Source organism: Coturnix japonica, chromosome 2, assembly GCF_054131305.1.
Source record: "Coturnix japonica strain WE chromosome 2, WE-NBRP24, whole genome shotgun sequence".
NCBI classification, from domain to species: Eukaryota; Metazoa; Chordata; class Aves; order Galliformes; family Phasianidae; genus Coturnix; species Coturnix japonica.
Genome location: NC_140664.1, coordinates 102,123,871 through 102,141,618, shown reverse-complemented (window position 1 = coordinate 102,141,618; position 17,748 = coordinate 102,123,871). Strand labels below are relative to the sequence as shown.

The following is a 17,748-nucleotide window of genomic DNA, read 5'->3' as shown; positions in this document are numbered from 1 at the left end:
AAATGTTTCCTTTTGTATTTACACTTTAGAGGGCACTAAAAGGAATTTAATCTTCAAAGTAAAAACAGATGAAAATAGTCTCTCTTCTAGAAGATAAAATTTCAAGTAGTAAATGCATTCAGTTGAGACCGTGTTTTTGCTATTATTCATGCTAGAAAATAGGCGTTAAGCAATAGGACACACTTCAGGGTTTTCCCATGCTCAGTTAGGATACAAATTAATTAGAAAGGACACTGTGTGAATCATTTATTCTATTACTATATGTTGCACAGCTTTCTGTTATTGTCTCGTGGAACACCTATCCACACTGAAGACCCAAACAGCAATTCTGACAGGCTCAAGATACTATTCTTAGACTAGCTATCAAATTTACCTTTCATCTAGGGAAAAAAAGAATCTTTGTCCGCTAGCCAAATACTCCTAAATACTACATAGAATTGTATCTGTAAAAGTATACTGATAATACATAAAATCAAGGCAAATTCACAAATGCATATCACTGAATAGAAGTGAATACATGTACGATGTTTAGACAATGACCAGAATCTAGGAATAAGAAATACTAACACACAAGAATGCTTTCTAATGAAAAGCAAATTGCGACTATTGTAATTTGTTTGAAGTATTTGAGTCCCTTAATTCCATTTCAGTGTATGGGTTGCTAGATTTGTGGAAGAGAATGTAATTTGTGGAAGAAGAAGAGAGCAAGTGTGGGCAAGAGATAAGGAACTTTAGTTGGTACTTTTTGTCCTGCCTTTGTACCACATTTTCAGCTGTTGTGTATTCTTACATTCACTGTTTAGTGTTGAGTCAGCCTGGCAATTTGCTTCTTTATTCCTAGTTTTGAGCCAGCTCACCCTGTTGCTTTATGCCACAAAGAGATCAGAGACAGAATGTACAGACTGACTAGAAGAGTCTGAAGTAGAGGAAGCACTGATTCAGATGACAAGGGATACCTGTGCGAAGTGAGACAACTGGCTGTTTCTCAGTTAACTGCATTCCAAACACCAATTCACTTCATCCCCAGGATGAATGCAGCTTCCACCCAAACTCCACACTACTGAGTGGCTTCATTAGCTTGAACTTCTCAGCAGCCCTCTTTGCTGAATGCACAGACATTAAGAATAGGTTTCATGGATGGGTTGCTACCTACAGAACAGAGACGCTAAACTCAGATTGTTTTCTGAATCAAAATGAAGCTATTAAATGGTTTTAAAATTAGAGAAATCAAGATCCTTTCTTTTCAAACACACATAGTTGAGAGGTTTCCTACTCTTGGTACAAATGTAACTAAATAGAGGAGGTACGTTTCCTAAAACTGGCTTTAGGAACACACCTTCTACTTCCTGAGTTTAGATTCAGAGGTACTTAGTGAACCACTTTTTGATAAGATACAAAAACGAGATAACATGAAGATAAATCATGATTATTTTGATAAATGACAAACGTCTAGAACATATACAGCAAGTATATCAAACCTGTGTGCAGCTTCTCCCTGACAAAAGCACATCTCAAGAGTGGCTTGAGGTTTGGAGCGGATGGACTTCCAGCAGCATGCCAGATATGCAGAAAACCAGCTCAAGACCCTCCAAAGCTGTTTCTATTCATAGCAGCCTGCTCAGACTGCCCACTAACTAACCTCTGTACCAGCCATCCCACCACCTACAGCCACAGTGTAATTCAAGTAAAGGAATCATGCTTCAGCAACAGAAAGCTCAAGGGTCAAATGTTATTTCTGTTCTGCTAAGAGGTTCAGACTCCTTGAGAAAACAGGTGATGCTAAAAGAGCATGGGCTCCCACAGAACAGTACTGTCAACTAACATATGCATTATCCACAATGGAGAAAGCAGCAGACTTTAAGGAAGGGCATGCTATTACCTTTTTGGACATGGTCACCCAGCACCACTCGTAATCTTGAGCTAATGGCTAGCCCTGTTCACTTCCTCAGTACTCCAAAGGGAGGAGGGAAAACAAAGCTGGTACAATTCACCCCCAGTTGCTGTTGTATTGAGCACGAGCAGCACTGGGAAGACTGGGACCTCACTGTTCTAGTTGTTCTTTCATATCTCATTTGATGCAATTCTTCTCTAAGGTTTGCTGTATTCCAGAACACTGTCTGGTATCTCTTGCTCTGCTTTAAAAAATAAATAAGTAAATAAATAGTTCCCCTTCTGTCTACAAAAAATGTTTGCCCATAACACCCAAAGCCCTTCAGCACAAGTCAACATCAAATGTATTGTGCTGGGACACCTTTGTCATGTTGCAGCTGTTTCTACAGTGGTACATGTAGGCAGGGGATGATATCTGCCATTTGTTCAGTCTTTTATTCAGATATTTCAGTATAGCTCAATAGAGAATTCAGTTATCTGCTTAACAGTTTCCGAAGCCTGCTCACACTTCGCTGAGAAGCACAGCTTTCATTATCCCTGCAGATAGGCACTGTTGTCTGCACGGAGATAGCTAACACGACTCTATCAGTCATCATTAAAGAAAACTGGGTTTCCAGTTTGCTCATGTAGCCAGAGAAACTTTGTGCTCAGGGACACACTCAGCTGGCTCATTTGGCAACCAGTTTCTTCCAGAGAAGTCATGCCTTTCTCAAGTAACATCCTTGTATGGATCAAGTATTCCTGAAATTTGAGTGACTTTGTCTAGCAGCCCGCAGACCCCCTTCACGCTCCAACTTCAATGTATTAAATCTCCAGTGCCTTTGGGCACACCATATATAGCAGTGGGGGCGGGGGGTGAAATTTAACCCTTTACCAGCAGGTTTTTCCTTTTTTAAAGAAAAAAAAACCAAAACAATAACAACAAAAAACCAACTTGAGGTGACTCTTTTTGTTCCCTTACAGACTTCTTCCTCAAAGTAACCGATTCACTACCCCACATATACATGCACAGTACTACAGAGTTCTGTAGCTGACATCCGAACAACAGAAAGATACAGCAATAGAAGAACCCTAGAAACTTACTGACATTTATCTTACCCCCTCAATCACACAACATGATATTAGTCAAGGTTACAGAAGAATAGGAATGGTAACCCTGTCAGTTGACAGACCAGTACCAACTAGTTCTGGCTAGCTTTTCACATCCCACACTACCAGCCTTCCCACTGGAGAGCTGCAGCATCCTATAGCTCCTCGATGCAGCACTAGGCTGGATTACAAAGCTTAAAGGCATCTACAATGCAAATGGCTTTCAAGCTTTGCTTACTGAAGATTCAAGTCACTTAACCGACAATTTGAATGGCATGCATAACAAGAATCACTGAAATGAAGGGTAAAGAGGGTGTTTTTAAGTTTGATAGCGACATTTTCCCCTAATAACAGTTTGCCTTTTGTTAACCAACACCAGCTGAACAAAGAACTACACAACACTAGTCTTCTGGCACACACGTGCCACTCTGGACAGCAAACACCCAAGTATACAAACAGAACCCAAGACAGCCTGGGACATGGGTAAGATATAGCAACAAGCTGTAACTACCACCTGATAACCCCATGTAAGATTCATATCCAAATCAGAAGTCCCAGGTAGCATTTTAACCCATCTGAGCAAGTCATTTGGTGGTTAAATACATTGGCAGTACCTTACCTAGGGAAAGGAAATATTTACAGTAGATGGTGATTTATAACGTTGCCTGTCCACAGAATATATGGGAGGGATGAGCACATAATACATGCAAACAACTAGAGACGAGGCTTAGCAAACCTGACGAAATGCCTTTGAATATTTTGCTTATGCGTGGAAACCAACATTAAAGGGAAGATGATGCAACTCAAGTTTAGCTATTACCTTTAGCTCACTAAAAAGGATTCAACCCACTTCTCCCCCCAGAGCCCAGAGTTTCAAGGGCAGCAGTTGCTATCTGACAGTCCTGGAGAGCACTAGCAAGGAGACCAGCATTGGTGGTTACCTGTGTCACCTTAGTTAAGGAGGATTATACCATAGTCACTGACACAAGAAAGACTCCAAGTTAGTGCTATTCTGTTGCACTGGTGCTGAGCAAGCAGAACCACTAAGAAAGAAGTTTCTGCTTTTAAGTTTCCATGTGAAGAATTAATTGGCCTCTTCAGAAAAAAATAATAATTCACCTACATAAGTAGGAAAGCTGCTGAGAGGACATCACCCTATCACTGCTCACACCTCGAGGTGCTAGAAATGCATGCTGTATATTCAAAAGTGAAACAGAGGAGTGGAACACTCATTCCTTGCTGCTGCACATGCAACTACGAATGAATTCTTGTCAAGTGTGAGTATTGTATGCACAGGTAAAATGCAGCCCAGCAGAACACAGAACATACATTCATAAGCCTCGTCTGTGGGAAAACTTTACTCCTTCTCATGCTGAAGAACTAGAGCATTCAAAGTTGTTCAGCATTTGTAATACGTGAATGAGACTATCAGCTATAGGAACTAACACTAAACTTTACTTTGTTGGGTGCTGGTGAAAGAGAGAAAGAGAGAAGTAACTTAGGCTCATATTTAGGAAACAAGGGCTAATGCCATATTAGCCACATACTTTGTTTTTTTTTAGTTGTTGCTGTTAATATGGGAGAGGTAAGAAGATGAACATAGCTGGAGAAGTGCTGCACTGTAAAGACTAGAAGACAGTCAGATAGTATCAATGATTCTTCACAACATCTTTGTTCTATTCCTGTGAATTCTGAAGTTGTTTTGGGATGCACAAACAGCTCATTAAGTGAGAGGATGACACCCATCCCAGCCCCACAGCCCTCCAGTGGGAGGAGATGGCGACAAGTCCACATACAAAAACATGTAGAACAAGGACACACACCTTGAGGTTTTAGAATCAGGGTCATACATCTACTACCATTAAGAAAAATCCCTGCATTGCTAAGCTACTCCCATTCAGTATTTCCATACTTCATTAAAACTTAAAATTACAACATAAATACATTTCTAAGAATTATTTAATACATATTTGAGATTTTTTTATGACCCAATATCGTATTAATAAGTCTGTTGTTGGTCTGTTACTCTTTACAGGTAAAGACAAACCTCTTATATGGATTCTTCTCTCTGGTAACATTAGTCTCAGACCCAGTGCATTGTTAATACAGCCTAAGGTCTGCACTCCCAACACACGATTCTTTGTCTGAATGAAAGACACCAACAGCTCTGCAGGAAGGAAGGGAGCATGGGAGGAGAATTAGGAAGAGACAGGGTCAAGACAGTATTGAAAGAGGAATGGTACCTTCTTTAGAACGGAGTAACCAGGTAGTTTTCCTCTAAGGAAGCATGGTCTACCAGGCATGTTTATGTGCTTTTGCGTTTATGCGCTCGCTCTGAAGAATTAACTGAAATTATAAACTCCACATAAGGTACAAGACTCATTTTCTAAACTGATATCAAATTCAGCCAGATCTTGTCTCCATGTTACTGAAGCAATGAAGTCTCCAAGTATAAAACTGAAGGGAATTTTTTTTCACTATGCAGCAGACTAGCTCCATGCCTATCTTGCTTGCACAATGATAACCTCAGAAATCCATGATGCAGTCTGTATGCAAGCTTCTACTGCACTTATACTGCTGGTTTCTGAAAAGTGTGTCCCACTAAAAACAGCTCATGAAAGCCCCTCAAGTAGATAAGGCATCTTCATTCCTTCCAATTTACTCACTGGAAACTGTCTGAAGAGACATTTAAATGGGCCAGGAGCGTAAGGATATTAAATTATTGCCAGGAAAAGCTTCAATTTTTTCCTTAAATGCTGAGGAGATTTGAGTATCTGAGGAAAAGAGGACAGAGGTTGATTGTGTACAGAATGGTATTCTAAGTCCTGTTTCACACCCAGTAAAGTTAACATCCTCTTACAAAACAGCTGAGGAATAATCTCTTTTCATACAGGGAATAGCAAGGAGTTAAACATCTGCTGAGGGAAAGCACAACTTGAAGGAAAGCAAGGCAGGGTCATTTAAGAAGTGACCTGTTCAGTAACAGGTATCTGAATGTTGCATGGAAGTTAAAAAACAAACAAACACAAAGGACATTCAAAAACTTAACACCTTTTGAAGCCCTTCATCATTCAGAATATATCAGGTCCACTCTACATAGACCATATATGAATGGATTAACTTAAGAATGTTCTGGTTTTTTTTCAGCGGGGATGAAAATTGCACAGAAAAACAGAAAAGTGTCAGAACCTAAACCCAAAATATTGTCTTAAGACTGTATGCTGGCACATGCATTTGCTATCTGAAGTGGCATGGCAAAAATGATAAATGAAGGGCACAGCACTGTGTAAAAACCCTGTACAACAGTCCTGTACACTAGGCACTGTGTATTTGTCTAGATTCTCTTGATGTGCAAGTTCTCCTGCTAAAGCAGCCACAGCAGCTGCACTACTGTCAACTTACATACTGCAACTGGTGGGTGAAGGTGAACAGCACGGAGCGTGCCATATAGAACACTTAGCATTTGGCAATGATGGCAAACCACAAAAGGGAACCATATCCAACCTACTCTTCCTTCCCAGAATCTCTTCCTCCTTTTTGCTTGGAGTTCAGTTTTAACCAGGCTCCCGTGATTCAAGTAAATGTACACTAATGCTACATGAAGAGTTTATTTACCACGTTAACTGGTTTAACTAGCTGATGGAGTCACCTGATGAATGCACCGAATCAAGGCTGGTGGGAAGAGAACAGATGCTCTCCTTTGAGCAGCCATGACACGTTAAGACAGCTTGCTCCTGTTGTACAATCAGGCTGCTGAGAGGAGCTAACATGTCAATTCAATGACCCAGGACCAGTACCTTTGAGCTGCACTGGCAGTTGTTGGAATTCCTCCCTCTAGCTGCACAAAAATTGTCTCTCTTACAGCCTGCAAAGCAATAAATGTAATTATTCCTGTTAATCTAAGGAGACAAATTAGGAGTATATTCAACTCTATAATTCAAAATAGCTATCTAATTTCAGACAGCCTTGCTTAAGTGCAACAATATCCCCACAAAACTATTTCAAATCACTGATTCGATAAGAAACCACTAATGAGTTTGCAAATTAAGCAGATCATTAAAGAACCTGAGCAAAGCTGTAACTGATGCAAGCAAAAAGAACAGTGTGGCCAAGGAAAAGGATTTCAAAATCCTTTCTTGAAGTGGAGTAAGCTATGGTGCTGCATGGTTTTGCTCTGTGGTCTCTAAACCACTCCCAAGCTGGAACTTGTAAATATACGAGAACCATGGAGTCACAGACCATTAAGTTGACTGGATCTGGCAGCTCTGCACTTCCCCTCCCACAAGTGTTACAAGTCCGCTATTTAAGTGTTTTGACCAACCACCAGTGTTGCATCACCGAGTGAGACCGAGGAAACCCTGCATTATTCAACTTGAGACTCGTGACTTGTGTTTTCCACTCTTTGCAACAATGAAGTCGTTTGAATCCAGGTAGTTTCACCTAAACAAATATTCTGCAGCAATCCCAGCGTTTTCTGAGCATCTAACTTGGCTTCTAGTCTTATTGACATCTCTATAAAAAGAAATAGGTGACCTTTCATTCCAATATATGAGACAATCAGGCATGCTGACAGGAGTCAGCACATTTGATTCACTTAAGAGATTAGAATAACTTAGAATCCTCTTCAGGGTGAAGGTTCTACTGGCTTCTATTGCGACTACAACACTGAGAATTCCAGCCACACAACAAACACGGTCACATGGAAGATGATTCCAGAGTTGCTGCAGAAGTATTGCATAGAAAGCTCTGTAACATCCAACTGATCTCAAAGTCTTTTCCAGGCTGCCCCCAAAGCATGTTATACCATGCAGGGAGGTTCCACGCATTAAGCAACTGGACTGGGTTTCAAGAGCAACTTCATGACAAAGATAGCAAGTTTGGCTTTTGCACTTTTCCAGGAACATGGTTTACTTCCTTTCCTTTTGTGCAGCACTGCAGTATTTGCAGGCACTATCCACCCTGCAACTAGTGCCTAGAATTTCATTTTCTTCAATACTACTGTTACAGTAAGTCAGTCTGCCACGCTGCCAGTGATTGCAGGCACTCAAGAGCTCAAATGAGAGCAGAACCAAGTCAGAGATCACAGCTGATATCCCACTAAAGAACAGAAACTGTCACCTTTGTACACTAAAAGGATGAACGACTATGCTGATCTTGCCTTGCAAATACCCATCTTGGAGGACTTGCGACACCCAGGAAGCAGCCATCCACAGTGCTGTTTCCCTATTTAACTTGCAGGCATTCCAAAATGGGGATGTGTTGGAGGAAAAGTATGGGAACTAAATAGAACTTGGAAAAAGACCAGACAAAACTAGAACTGAAAGGTGGGAAGCAACGGTGATGTTGGAAGGTCACATTCAGAGGAGGAAGATAAGGGAACCAGCCACTTTTACCCAGAGAAATGGCAGAATCAAGGTCAACCTCACTGCAACTTATCACATGTAGGGTGAGGAGGGTGCATGCTCGGGAAGCAGAACTCTACAGCTGAGAGCTACTGCTCCATAAGCTTATGCATGACATTGTCTGCACCTGAACTTACCTGCGGGACACTGGATGGTGAAGAAACATCCTATGCAGTCACCAGCTTGTCCACTTGCATACTGTGAGCCACAATTAGTAACTACAAGGACTTCAAGTTCCAAGCTGCCATTTCAGCCCTGCATTTTAGGTTAGACTTCACATTGTTTGGCTGTCTAACAGTGCGTTTAGGGTATCACTTAAGTACTCTCCTGGAAGGCTGCCTTTCTATTATCATGCCTTTTATGAGGCTGTAAATAGCATTCTTAGAATTAAACAAGCAATAACCCTCGCTGTTTTGCAGCCATCCTTTCTCAAAAACGGTACACATCTTGTCCCACCATTTTTAGCAAAAGAGAGAAAGATTTACAGCATTAAACCATTCTCTACAGTCACAGTCTCACCCAAATGCTTCCCCTCGAGTTAATAATAAATACTTGCAAACACTAATCAGGCGCACCCACATTAAGGAACCACCAAAACTCACCAATCAAGAACAGCAGTAGATCATTAATTTGCAGATAAAAGCTTTTCTCAACAGGGGTCGAAGGCTTGAAAGCGCTCACTTGTTTTAAAACAATTTCTCGGTCTACAGGACACAAGGACATCCGAGACCAACCCTAAGAGACACGGACCCTTTTTCTCCAACCACACTTTGAAAATAGAAAGCATCGCTTACAAAAATAAGCACACTCTTTATTTCTTATAGGAATTCTAGAATCTCCTTTAATAGTCTACACTTCTGTTAAGCTGTACAGTTTGCACCAGTTGGGAACATCTTTCTTCCCTCTGGTTTGAGGCTTTCAGCAAGTCTACAGCAAAGTACACCTCGGTGCTCCTGGCCCAGCTACTCCTTTTTAAGAGCAATGCTGGGAATATTCAGCATCTGCTCAACTCGTACTTGCCACCGGCAACTCCTAGGGAAGAGGAAAAGCTCCTCCTGAGCTTTCCAGAAAGTTCGAGGTAGCACAGAGCTGGAGGAGCCGAGCAAACCAAGCACATCCACACGCTTCCCCAGGTTCGATAACCACACGCGTTTGCGAGCGGCCGTCCCACCGGGACGGAAACGGGCTTTTAGCGCGCTAAAGGTGCCGGAAGGTTCCAGCAACACGCCCCGGCTGGACCTGCAGCGCAGACGGGGGGACAGCGAACAGCCATTGCCCACTTTCCGAGGAAAACCGAGTCTCAAATTACCTCCGCAAGAAGCCACGTCCCAACCAAACTCGCAACAGTTGCACCGCGCGGTTCAGCAGCGGTCGCCCCTTCGGCGACCCGGCGCTCGGGATGGAAGGAGAGGAGGAAAAGCCCCCGGCACGGCACGGCCACCGCCACGCCGGCCGCTCACGCAGCTCCCTGTGCCGTCGGGCAGCTGCCCGACACGGGCCAGCGCTTCTAATACTTGTCTGGCTCCCTAAACGGCAGTTTCCCAACCCACGCAGCGATTCTCCTCAACTATCGACCCACTTTCCCCGTCGGGCGCGCTGTACGCTCAGCACCCTACAACGGGGGACCCCACTAACGGCCCACAGCCCTCCCTTCCCCGCAGCCGGGTTCCATCCCGCCCCGTGGGGCCCCGCACAGGGCGACGGAAGGGAGAAATGGGGATCGGCGCGGGTCGGGCGGCACTCACCTCGTCGTCGTGGTGCTGGCAGTAGCTGGCCCGCTCGGGGAACACGGAGAGGATGTTGTAGGGCGATGCGGGGTAGGGCGGGCTGAGGGCGAGCGGCGCGGCGGGGCCGGCGGAGGCAGCGGCGGGGCCGGCTGCGAAGCGCTCGATGAAGTGGTCCTTGGTGAGGCGGACGCGCTGGTGAGCCCGCACGCAGTTGTCGCACAGATGCTCCTGGCAGTCCAGGCAGCGCGAGCTGGCGGCGTTGCCTTCGTCGCAGGAGCTGCAGCGCGGCTCGCCCTGCCGGCTGTGCGGCCGCCGCAGCAGAAGCGCCGCCGGGCCGCCGCCGCCCGACGAGGAGGACGAGGAGGCGGAGGGCGCGGCGGAGCCGGCGGCGGGCGAGGAGGAGGCGGCGGCGGCGCGGTGCGGCGGCGGGCGGCCGTGGTGCCGGTTGTTGGCCCCGCCGCCCCCGGAGCCGGAGCCGGCCGCGGGCCCGGAGCCGGCGGCTCGGCCGTTCTTCTGCTCGTCGGCGGCGGCCGCCACCACCACGACGTCCAGCAGGTTGCTGAGGAGGAAGTTGGAGGAGGGCAGCGCGTCCATGCCCGAGGGCTCCGAGATCACCACCTTCTGGTCGCAGATGGGGCAGCGCAGCTTGAGCGCGTCCCCCGCGGCGGGGTGCCGCTGCGCCTCCAGGCACTGGCGGCAGAAGGCGTGCAGGCACGGCAGGACGTGCAGCCGCCGCGCCGCGCCCCCGCACGAAGAGCCGCCGCCCCCCGAGGAGCCCGAGGTCTGCGACGAGGACGACGAGGTGGACGAGTTGGAGGAGAGCGGGGCGGGCGAGCCGCACATCTCCTTGCACAGCGGGCACACCTGGAAGTCGGCCTCCGGGAACGAAGCCATTGGCGGCGGGGGGGAGGTAGAGGGGGGGTAGAGGGCGGCGCGGCCCCGCCCGGGCGGGCAGCGGCGCGGGGAGAGCGGCGCTCAGAGCGGGGCAGGGGCGGGGGGGCTCAGCGGCGGCTCGGGGGCATCGCTCAGGCGCTCCGCCCGGCGGGACAGCGGGGCCGGCTCCGCGCACGCGGCGTCATCGATCCGGCGCTGCGGGAGCCGGGGCCGCCGCCCGGCCCGGCCGCGCTTCGGTGTCACGGCGCTCAGCGCCCGGCGCCCGCTCCCCGCGGCGTGAGACGAACGGTGCCGGTGCCCGGAGCGCTCCGTCCCGAGCGCCGCGCTCTCATCTCCCCCTCGGGGCCGCAGGCTCACGACGTGCTGCGGGCTCTCGTCCTTCTCCCGGAGCCCAACGCATGGGCCCGGCGGCCCGGGCCCCCCCGGCGCGGGGAGCGGCTCCGTCCGTGCCGGGCTGCGCGGGTCGCTTTGAGTCGGACGACGACGGCGGCGGGGCTCTACCTCCCTTTGCGCTCTCTTTTCGTGGGGCGTTGCGTGGCGTCCTCTTTTCCTTTAAACCTGTGCTTGGCGGGGGGCAAGGAGAAATTTCGTTTCAGTTCCCCCCTCCCGCTTTTGCGGCGCGGAGCGACTCTAGGAGAGGCACCGAACCGCCGAATCCCCCCGGCTCCCCCCGCCCCCGACGCCCTCTCCGCTCCGCCGCCGCATGACCGGGGCTGGAGGCGGCGCCCACCCTGCGGCGGAGACCCACGCGGGCGGGACGCGTTGGGGATGGGGGGGGGGCGGCTCCGGGGTCGTAGCCCTGGGCGCTCCTTCCCTCCCTGCGAGCGCGGCTGCCCGCACGCGGTGCCCGGCACAGAGGAAAGGCGGCAGGTCCCCGCCGGCCGCCCTGCATTATTCATGGAGGGTGGATTATATTCGCTCGCACAAATTGAAGCCGCTGTGCAATGCTATCCGAGAGCGCCTCGCTCGCCCCCTCCTCCTCCTCCTCCTCCTCCTCCTCTCCGGTTCTCCCTCGCTCCGAGCCCCTGCAGCGCCCGGGATCACATTTCCTTTGTCATCGCGCCTCTTCGCGTGGTGTTTTATTGAGAAAACAAAATTATAAGAAAAGCCGAAGAGGGGGAACGAGGAGGGGAGCGACGCGGCGACCCCCACACCGCCCTGCCCCCCCCCCCCTTCAGCAGCCCTCAGCCCACCGCCCGGCCCGGCCGAATTGCGGCCATCACTCACCGATGCGGAGGCGGCGTTGTCCCGGGCGGCGCGGGATCCATGTAGAGCCATCGCTGCGGGGCGGTGCGGGGCTGTGCGGGCCGTGCCGCCCGGCCCGGGCTGCGGGGGGCGCGGGGCAGCGCTGGGCCCGCCTCGGCTGCGGCCGCGGCACTGGGGCGGCGCGGCGTGCGGGAGCCTTTTAAGCTCCGACGGCGCGGGCTGACTTCCGCCCGGCCCCGGGGGGCGGCCGGGGGGCGGCGGCAGGAAACATTCGCCCTCCTCTCTCTCGGCCTGCCCCCATCCGCCCGCCGCCGCGCGGGGATGAGGCTCCGGGCACCCCCCGTTTGCACGCGCTTCGAGCCGCGCTCTCCCCCGTTTCGCTCGGAGACGCGGCGCCGGGGCCGCTCTTTGAAAGCATCGGGCCGGGGGCGGGCTCTGCCCTTCTTCCGACGCGGCGGAATTGGCAGCGATTCGCCTCCGTCCCTTCGAACCGCCGCTCTCGGGGCCCATGGGCTGTGTTCTCTGTGTTACATATCTGTGTGTTCACATCAAAGGTTGCAGGTGAAGCCCACCATGGGTCTGACTTGCAGAGAGTAAAAACCATTGAGCCCCTTCTCAGTTCTGCACCATGGCTGTGGAAGAGGATTATGGTGTCATGGAGTTGTCTTTCTCCAGAGGATGCAGTCAGTGGTGTGGAGTGGCTACTCCAAGACTTCCTTATGAAGACCCCCAGAAGGGTGCTCAGTGCAATGACTCGATGCTGCTCAATCCATTGCCTCCAGCCGTTAGCCCCTCAGCTCCCCGCAGGCAGAGTGGTGTACCTCACTCATTTTCTAACTCAACAGCACTCGGGTGAGTAGCAGCACGAGGGCGATGGATGAGGTGTGAAATGGCAGGTTCCTCGCAGACAGCAGGATGAGAACTTGTTTGGGTGATTTTTCCCTGGGAAGCTGGTGCTGCACATGTACACTTTGTGTTTCCCAAAACAAAAGAACAATGGCTATCCTGGTTAGCAGCCATTGTTCCTCTGTGCCAAATAAATGAAATCTCACTGCTTCCGTGGGTGGCTGAGGCATTCTGCGCCTTCTCCTTTGTGTTGCTCTGTGGAGCTTTCTCGCATTTATTCCCATCTCTCCCAGATTTTTCGTGCCCATTTCTCTTGTCTTTCCTTTGTTCCCATCTCACACACCACTGCCAGTCTCTATTTGGGACAACGTAGCACATACACAGGGTGAGCCCATCGCTTCCACCACAGTGAAACCACAGCTGTGCCATGATCACATCACATCTGCATTAAAATATTAAAGCATTCCAACCACATGAAGAACTGGCCTCAGTCAGATCTCACCTCGGGATAGCTCTGAAGGTTTGGGCCAGCTGTCACCTATGTGGAGCATCTCTACTTGGTAAAATTTGACCAACTGCCCAGCCACCACAGTTGAACTCTGCATTGAAAATACATTTTTTTCTCCTTCTATTGCAGAGGAAAGTAGGATGCCAGGGTGGAAGGCTGCACCTGAATGGCTGCCTGGCATCTGCTGCAGGGGTTGTGTTGTGCTTTCCTCCTCCTGTACTTGGAAATTTTGTTCGCTTGAAGGAAAGCACCTGCTTTCTGCCAGCAGCACGATGGGACGAATGGATACGTATTCTGCCAACAGCAATACAGCTGGAAAAGTCCGGGGTCTGGAGGTTAAAAGCTTTGTTAAAAGTAGAACCAGGTACAGTGATTGTGGGTTTGGGGTTATTTTACTGTAGTTTTAGAGGCAAACACTCACTCAAGGAGCTCTTCCTTGTACTACCTGTATGCAGTGGCCCAGCAGGCAGACAGCTTCCCTCCTCTGCATTGAGCATAACAGCAGTGTGTGATCTCAAAGCTCAGGGTGGCTGAGAGCAGATGAGGCTGAGGAGCTGGTGTGCATCCCTTAGCATGCACACAACATAATGGTGAACGAATGGCAGTGAGCTCCTCTTGGCATTGTGGCTGCTCTGCACATAAGGATGCGGAGAACATCTCTCCAGATCTCACCATGATAAAAGCTTCAGCAATACTTTGATGCTGCCTTCATCGTGAGGGATTTCTCACTTGTCAAAGAGTCCCAAATAAATGGAAGAGGAAGGTTTTGCTGCTGTTCCTTAACTCACTGTTACTGACTTATTCATTACACTCTGAGGAATGTCCACCTTTTCGTTTTTGGCTCTCACCACAACTGCACTCCACAGACAACTGTGCCACATTAGTCCAGCCACTTTAGCACTGATTTGTGCTTTTTCCCCCCCTTTCCTCGTCTTTCCCCCCGAGAACACAAACTGCTAAGTTTGCCTCAGATTCCACATTTGCCATGCCTGCTCTTGCACACTGACTCTGGCTCAGCCATATATCTGTCATTGGATCCATTAGTAAGTACGGTAGTTGAGTTCAGCTTTCTGCATGTGTTGCTGAGCTTCCTGCATGCTATACTGGGTCTCAAGGAAGGTTGGGGAGCAAAGCAGTGCTGAGTGTTGTCCCTGTGGTATAAATCAGGGGAGCTGGCTTAAGTAACACATTAATTCAAGCCTCCTCTTCTGCCTATCCATATCCGCTTCAGTGGGATCACCTTCAGTTTAAAGATGTGTTCATGGGGATCTGGTGGGATCCAGAAGGGAACTCCCCCTATACATTTATGCAAGTCAAAGCTCTAGATCCTGTTGGTGAGTATGTAACTTTGCATCCGAGCAATTTTTTTCCTCTGCTTTCTGATTCATTCCTTCTTCATTACAGAAATTCTGGCTGAAAATCAGGCACTTACACTCACTATGTGGGATTTACCTCACAAGGAATTTTAGCACCTTTTTCTCCCAGTAACTCCACCTCAAAAATGAGTTTTCTCTTCCAGACCTCTGGACTCTCTCTGCATTTCGCACCTGCCCCATCAGATCCCTTGTTGGACCAAGTACCTGCAGTTGTCTGCAGTCGCTAATGCTGATGGCACAACCTGCAGCTGTTGTCCTCCAAGATGGGCTGGGAGCCAGAAAATGACAATGTCTACTCTTCTCACCTAATCTCATAATGGCTTCCAAAGGCGATGCTTGCCATGAAGAAAGCTCTGAATCCAGGTCTGGAACTGGCTGGGTGTTGGACTTCATACAATGCATGTGAAAGTTCATGCTGGAGTGGCATGAAAAAGGCACTCCAACTCACCCTCAGGGAGATATCCCACCAAATCCCCTTAGGAAAGCTTTGCAGAGGACACATGTCTTGTGAACACGCTCTGCAGGTCAAGAAATGCAAGTTTGTTTGCAGCTGGAGGTAGACAGTTAGATGCCAGCTCTACAGGCTAGTAGGATCTTAGAATCATGGAATCATAGATTATCTCAAGCTGGAAGGCACCTGTAAGGACTGTTGAATCCAGCTCCTGTCATCCTGTCCCTGCAGCCAACCCAACCATGGCCCACAAGGCAGCCCTGCCTTGCTCCCCTCCACGTCCACAGATCCATTTCCTCACGTTCAGCCTTGTGAGGCAGCACACACGGCTGCTGCAGGGAGAGGACCTGTCAGCTGCTAATGCTTCCACGCAGCTGTGTAAACGCGGGGAGCAGGCAGCTGTTCCCCGAGCCGGCTGCCGGCATTGCGGCTCCTCGGTAGCAGCCCCCAGTGAGGGAGGTGCGTGTCCCCTGATGCAGGCCGGCTGCAGCCTGCTGCTACCCATCTCATCCCTGTTCCATGGGGTCCACTGCTCTCGTGGGGACACAGGTGCTGCTCCAGGAGCATCCAGAAAGCGGAACAGGGCCTTGGGTGACTGTGCTACGTGTGGTCTGTGTGGCACTGATGTTGCAGAGGTGTGAACTGAGAGAAAAGCGGTGGTGCCATTGCAGTGCCCTTAGCTGGAAACTAAGCGCTGTGCTAGTCTGTATGTTGCACATGCTGTCACCAGGTAGTGTTGTCTTCAATGTACACAACCCCTATGCGGAAGGATTTAGCTGGTGCTGCAAGTCTCACATGGGAACTGCCCCTTCTGTGAGCCATTGCCTTGTGCTAAAGATGCTCATTGCTTAAATAAAAGCAGCCCGCGTGGTGCCTGCAGCGCAGACCTTTCCCTTCCTCAGCCCTTCAGAGCTGTGAGCCCCTGGATGCTGCCACAAGTGGAGAAAGAAAAACAAGGAAGGAGGGAGCAAGGCTCAGGAAGCCGAATCAAATGTGGCTGCAGCATCTCAGGAAGCTCTCCCAAGATGGTGGGGTGCAGGGCAGGTGAAGAAGATCAGAAGCGTAGGAAATCGGGGAAACAGATGTGGCCGTGCCAGGCTTAGGGGAGGGAGCTGCTGAGATGTGGGGCAGCATTCCCATGCGTTCCCATCTGGCGGCGAAGGAAATTATGTAAAGTGGAGGGGTGAGGGGCCCCCTTTCTTTTTTTTTTTCTTCCAATTCTTTTCTCCCCTCACTTCCCATGATGCAATTAAACATCCATTGCTGACATCATCATGTATGCACGCTGAATGCTGCCATTGTGTCTGGGCTGCGGTGCTGTACTATATATAGATTAGTTGCCAATCTCTGCTGTGTATCAGCGGGGAAGACACCCAAGGCACCGAGCAGCAGCCGCTCTGTAGGACTCCTGGCTTTTGTCCTGTGGCCTCAAGACAGGATGGACCGCACAGTGCAACTAGAAATAATCAATGATAAGTGACTTGGAGGCCGTGACAGGAAACTTCTGAAGGACTGTTTTGTAGTGGCTACACTGAGGTGGTAGGAAAACAGTCTTATGTGGTGCACAGAGAAGAAGGATGATCTGAGCTCCACACATTGCTGCCTTACTTTAAATAAAAACAAGTGGTCGATCAGTAGTCCCACCACACTGGGCATCTGGGATAGGGAAGTTCAGTCTTGTGCCCTCTCAATGGCTGGACTTCATTTTGCTGTGAGGCAGCTCCGTCAGGTCCCTTCTCCTCCCAGCCCTTGGGCAGGAGGTGGCCAAGCCAATCAGGCAGCTCAATGCTTTGGAAAAGGTCTCATCATGCTCCTTCCCTCAGCTCCTGCTTTTGCTGGGCAGGACACTGCAAGCAGCCAACAGCAGGGCTGGGGAGGGCAGGCCTGGGTGCCAGGGTTGAGCAGCTCCTCCCTGTGCAGCAGCCAGTTGCTAGATTGACCCAGCATACGGACAAAGGGAAGGTGTAAACTGACCCTGAAAAGAAAGCTTTGATGTTAGGCTTTTTTTTCTTCTTTTTCTTCTTTCTTGTCGACTTCACTCCAGGCCAAATTCCAGCTAAACAGTGGCCACTAGCAGCTTTCTTGATCCTTTCATAAAGCCCATACCAAGGCGATGAGACCAAGTGTTGCCTCAGCCCTAGGCACTCACCTTCCTGCCCTCATGCTGCCCTGGGGCTGGTCGTGACTTTGGTGTTCTGAGAGGCATTCAGCCCCTGACTCTGCAAATGGCATGTTTTGGTGCTCTGGCTCTTGCTAAGTGTTTAGGAATAAGCCAGCTAAAAAATGTTTGCTACTAGTAGTTTCTGGAAGTGCAGCTGCTGCATTGGTAGTAGGCAGAGAAAAGCTACAGGGGTTGTTC

General features: G+C 49.5%; 2 protein-coding genes and 1 long non-coding RNA gene across 3 annotated transcripts in view; 1 reads left to right on the top strand and 2 right to left on the bottom strand.

Annotated features, from left to right (window-relative positions):
* The window catches only part of TRIM71 (tripartite motif containing 71), a 48,678-nt gene extending 37,598 nt beyond the window's left edge, over positions 1 to 11,080 (bottom strand). Inside the window, exon 1 of the mRNA XM_032442365.2 lies at positions 10,127 to 11,080. Within this exon, the coding sequence (XP_032298256.1) occupies positions 10,127 to 11,002 (876 nt within the window). The 5' untranslated portion in view covers positions 11,003 to 11,080. The remainder of the gene's footprint in view (positions 1 to 10,126) is intronic.
* A 103-nt stretch (positions 11,081 to 11,183) lies between these two features.
* On the bottom strand, positions 11,184 to 13,328 carry LOC146762098 (uncharacterized). Its single transcript, XM_085539262.1, has 3 exons — positions 13,261 to 13,328; positions 12,230 to 12,730; positions 11,184 to 11,565 (listed from the first exon to the last, which is right to left on the bottom strand). Exons 1-3 carry the CDS (start codon positions 13,326 to 13,328, stop codon positions 11,331 to 11,333), a joined length of 804 nt encoding a protein of 267 aa, XP_085395388.1. The 3' UTR covers positions 11,184 to 11,330.
* Positions 13,329 to 13,415: 87 nt separating this feature from the next.
* LOC146762097 (uncharacterized) lies at positions 13,416 to 14,345 on the top strand. Its single transcript, XR_014942944.1, has 2 exons — positions 13,416 to 13,926; positions 14,018 to 14,345. It is a non-coding gene; the product is annotated as an uncharacterized LOC146762097 (long non-coding RNA).
* The last annotated feature ends 3,403 nt before the right edge of the window (positions 14,346 to 17,748 follow it).

Bases quoted from the DNA above. Each gene is read 5' to 3' on its own strand.
- LOC146762098 (XM_085539262.1), bottom strand. From the start codon at position 13,328: ATGCGAGAAAGCTCCACAGAGCAACACAAAGGAGAAGGCGCAGAATGC. The intron at 12,731-13,260 runs GTGAGATTTCAT...TATGTAACACAG, and splicing joins CTCAGCCACCCACGGAAGCA to AGAACACAGCCCATGGGCCC. The intron at 11,566-12,229 runs GTGAGTGATGGC...CCCCCCGCCAAG, and splicing joins ACAACGCCGCCTCCGCATCG to CACAGGTTTAAAGGAAAAGA.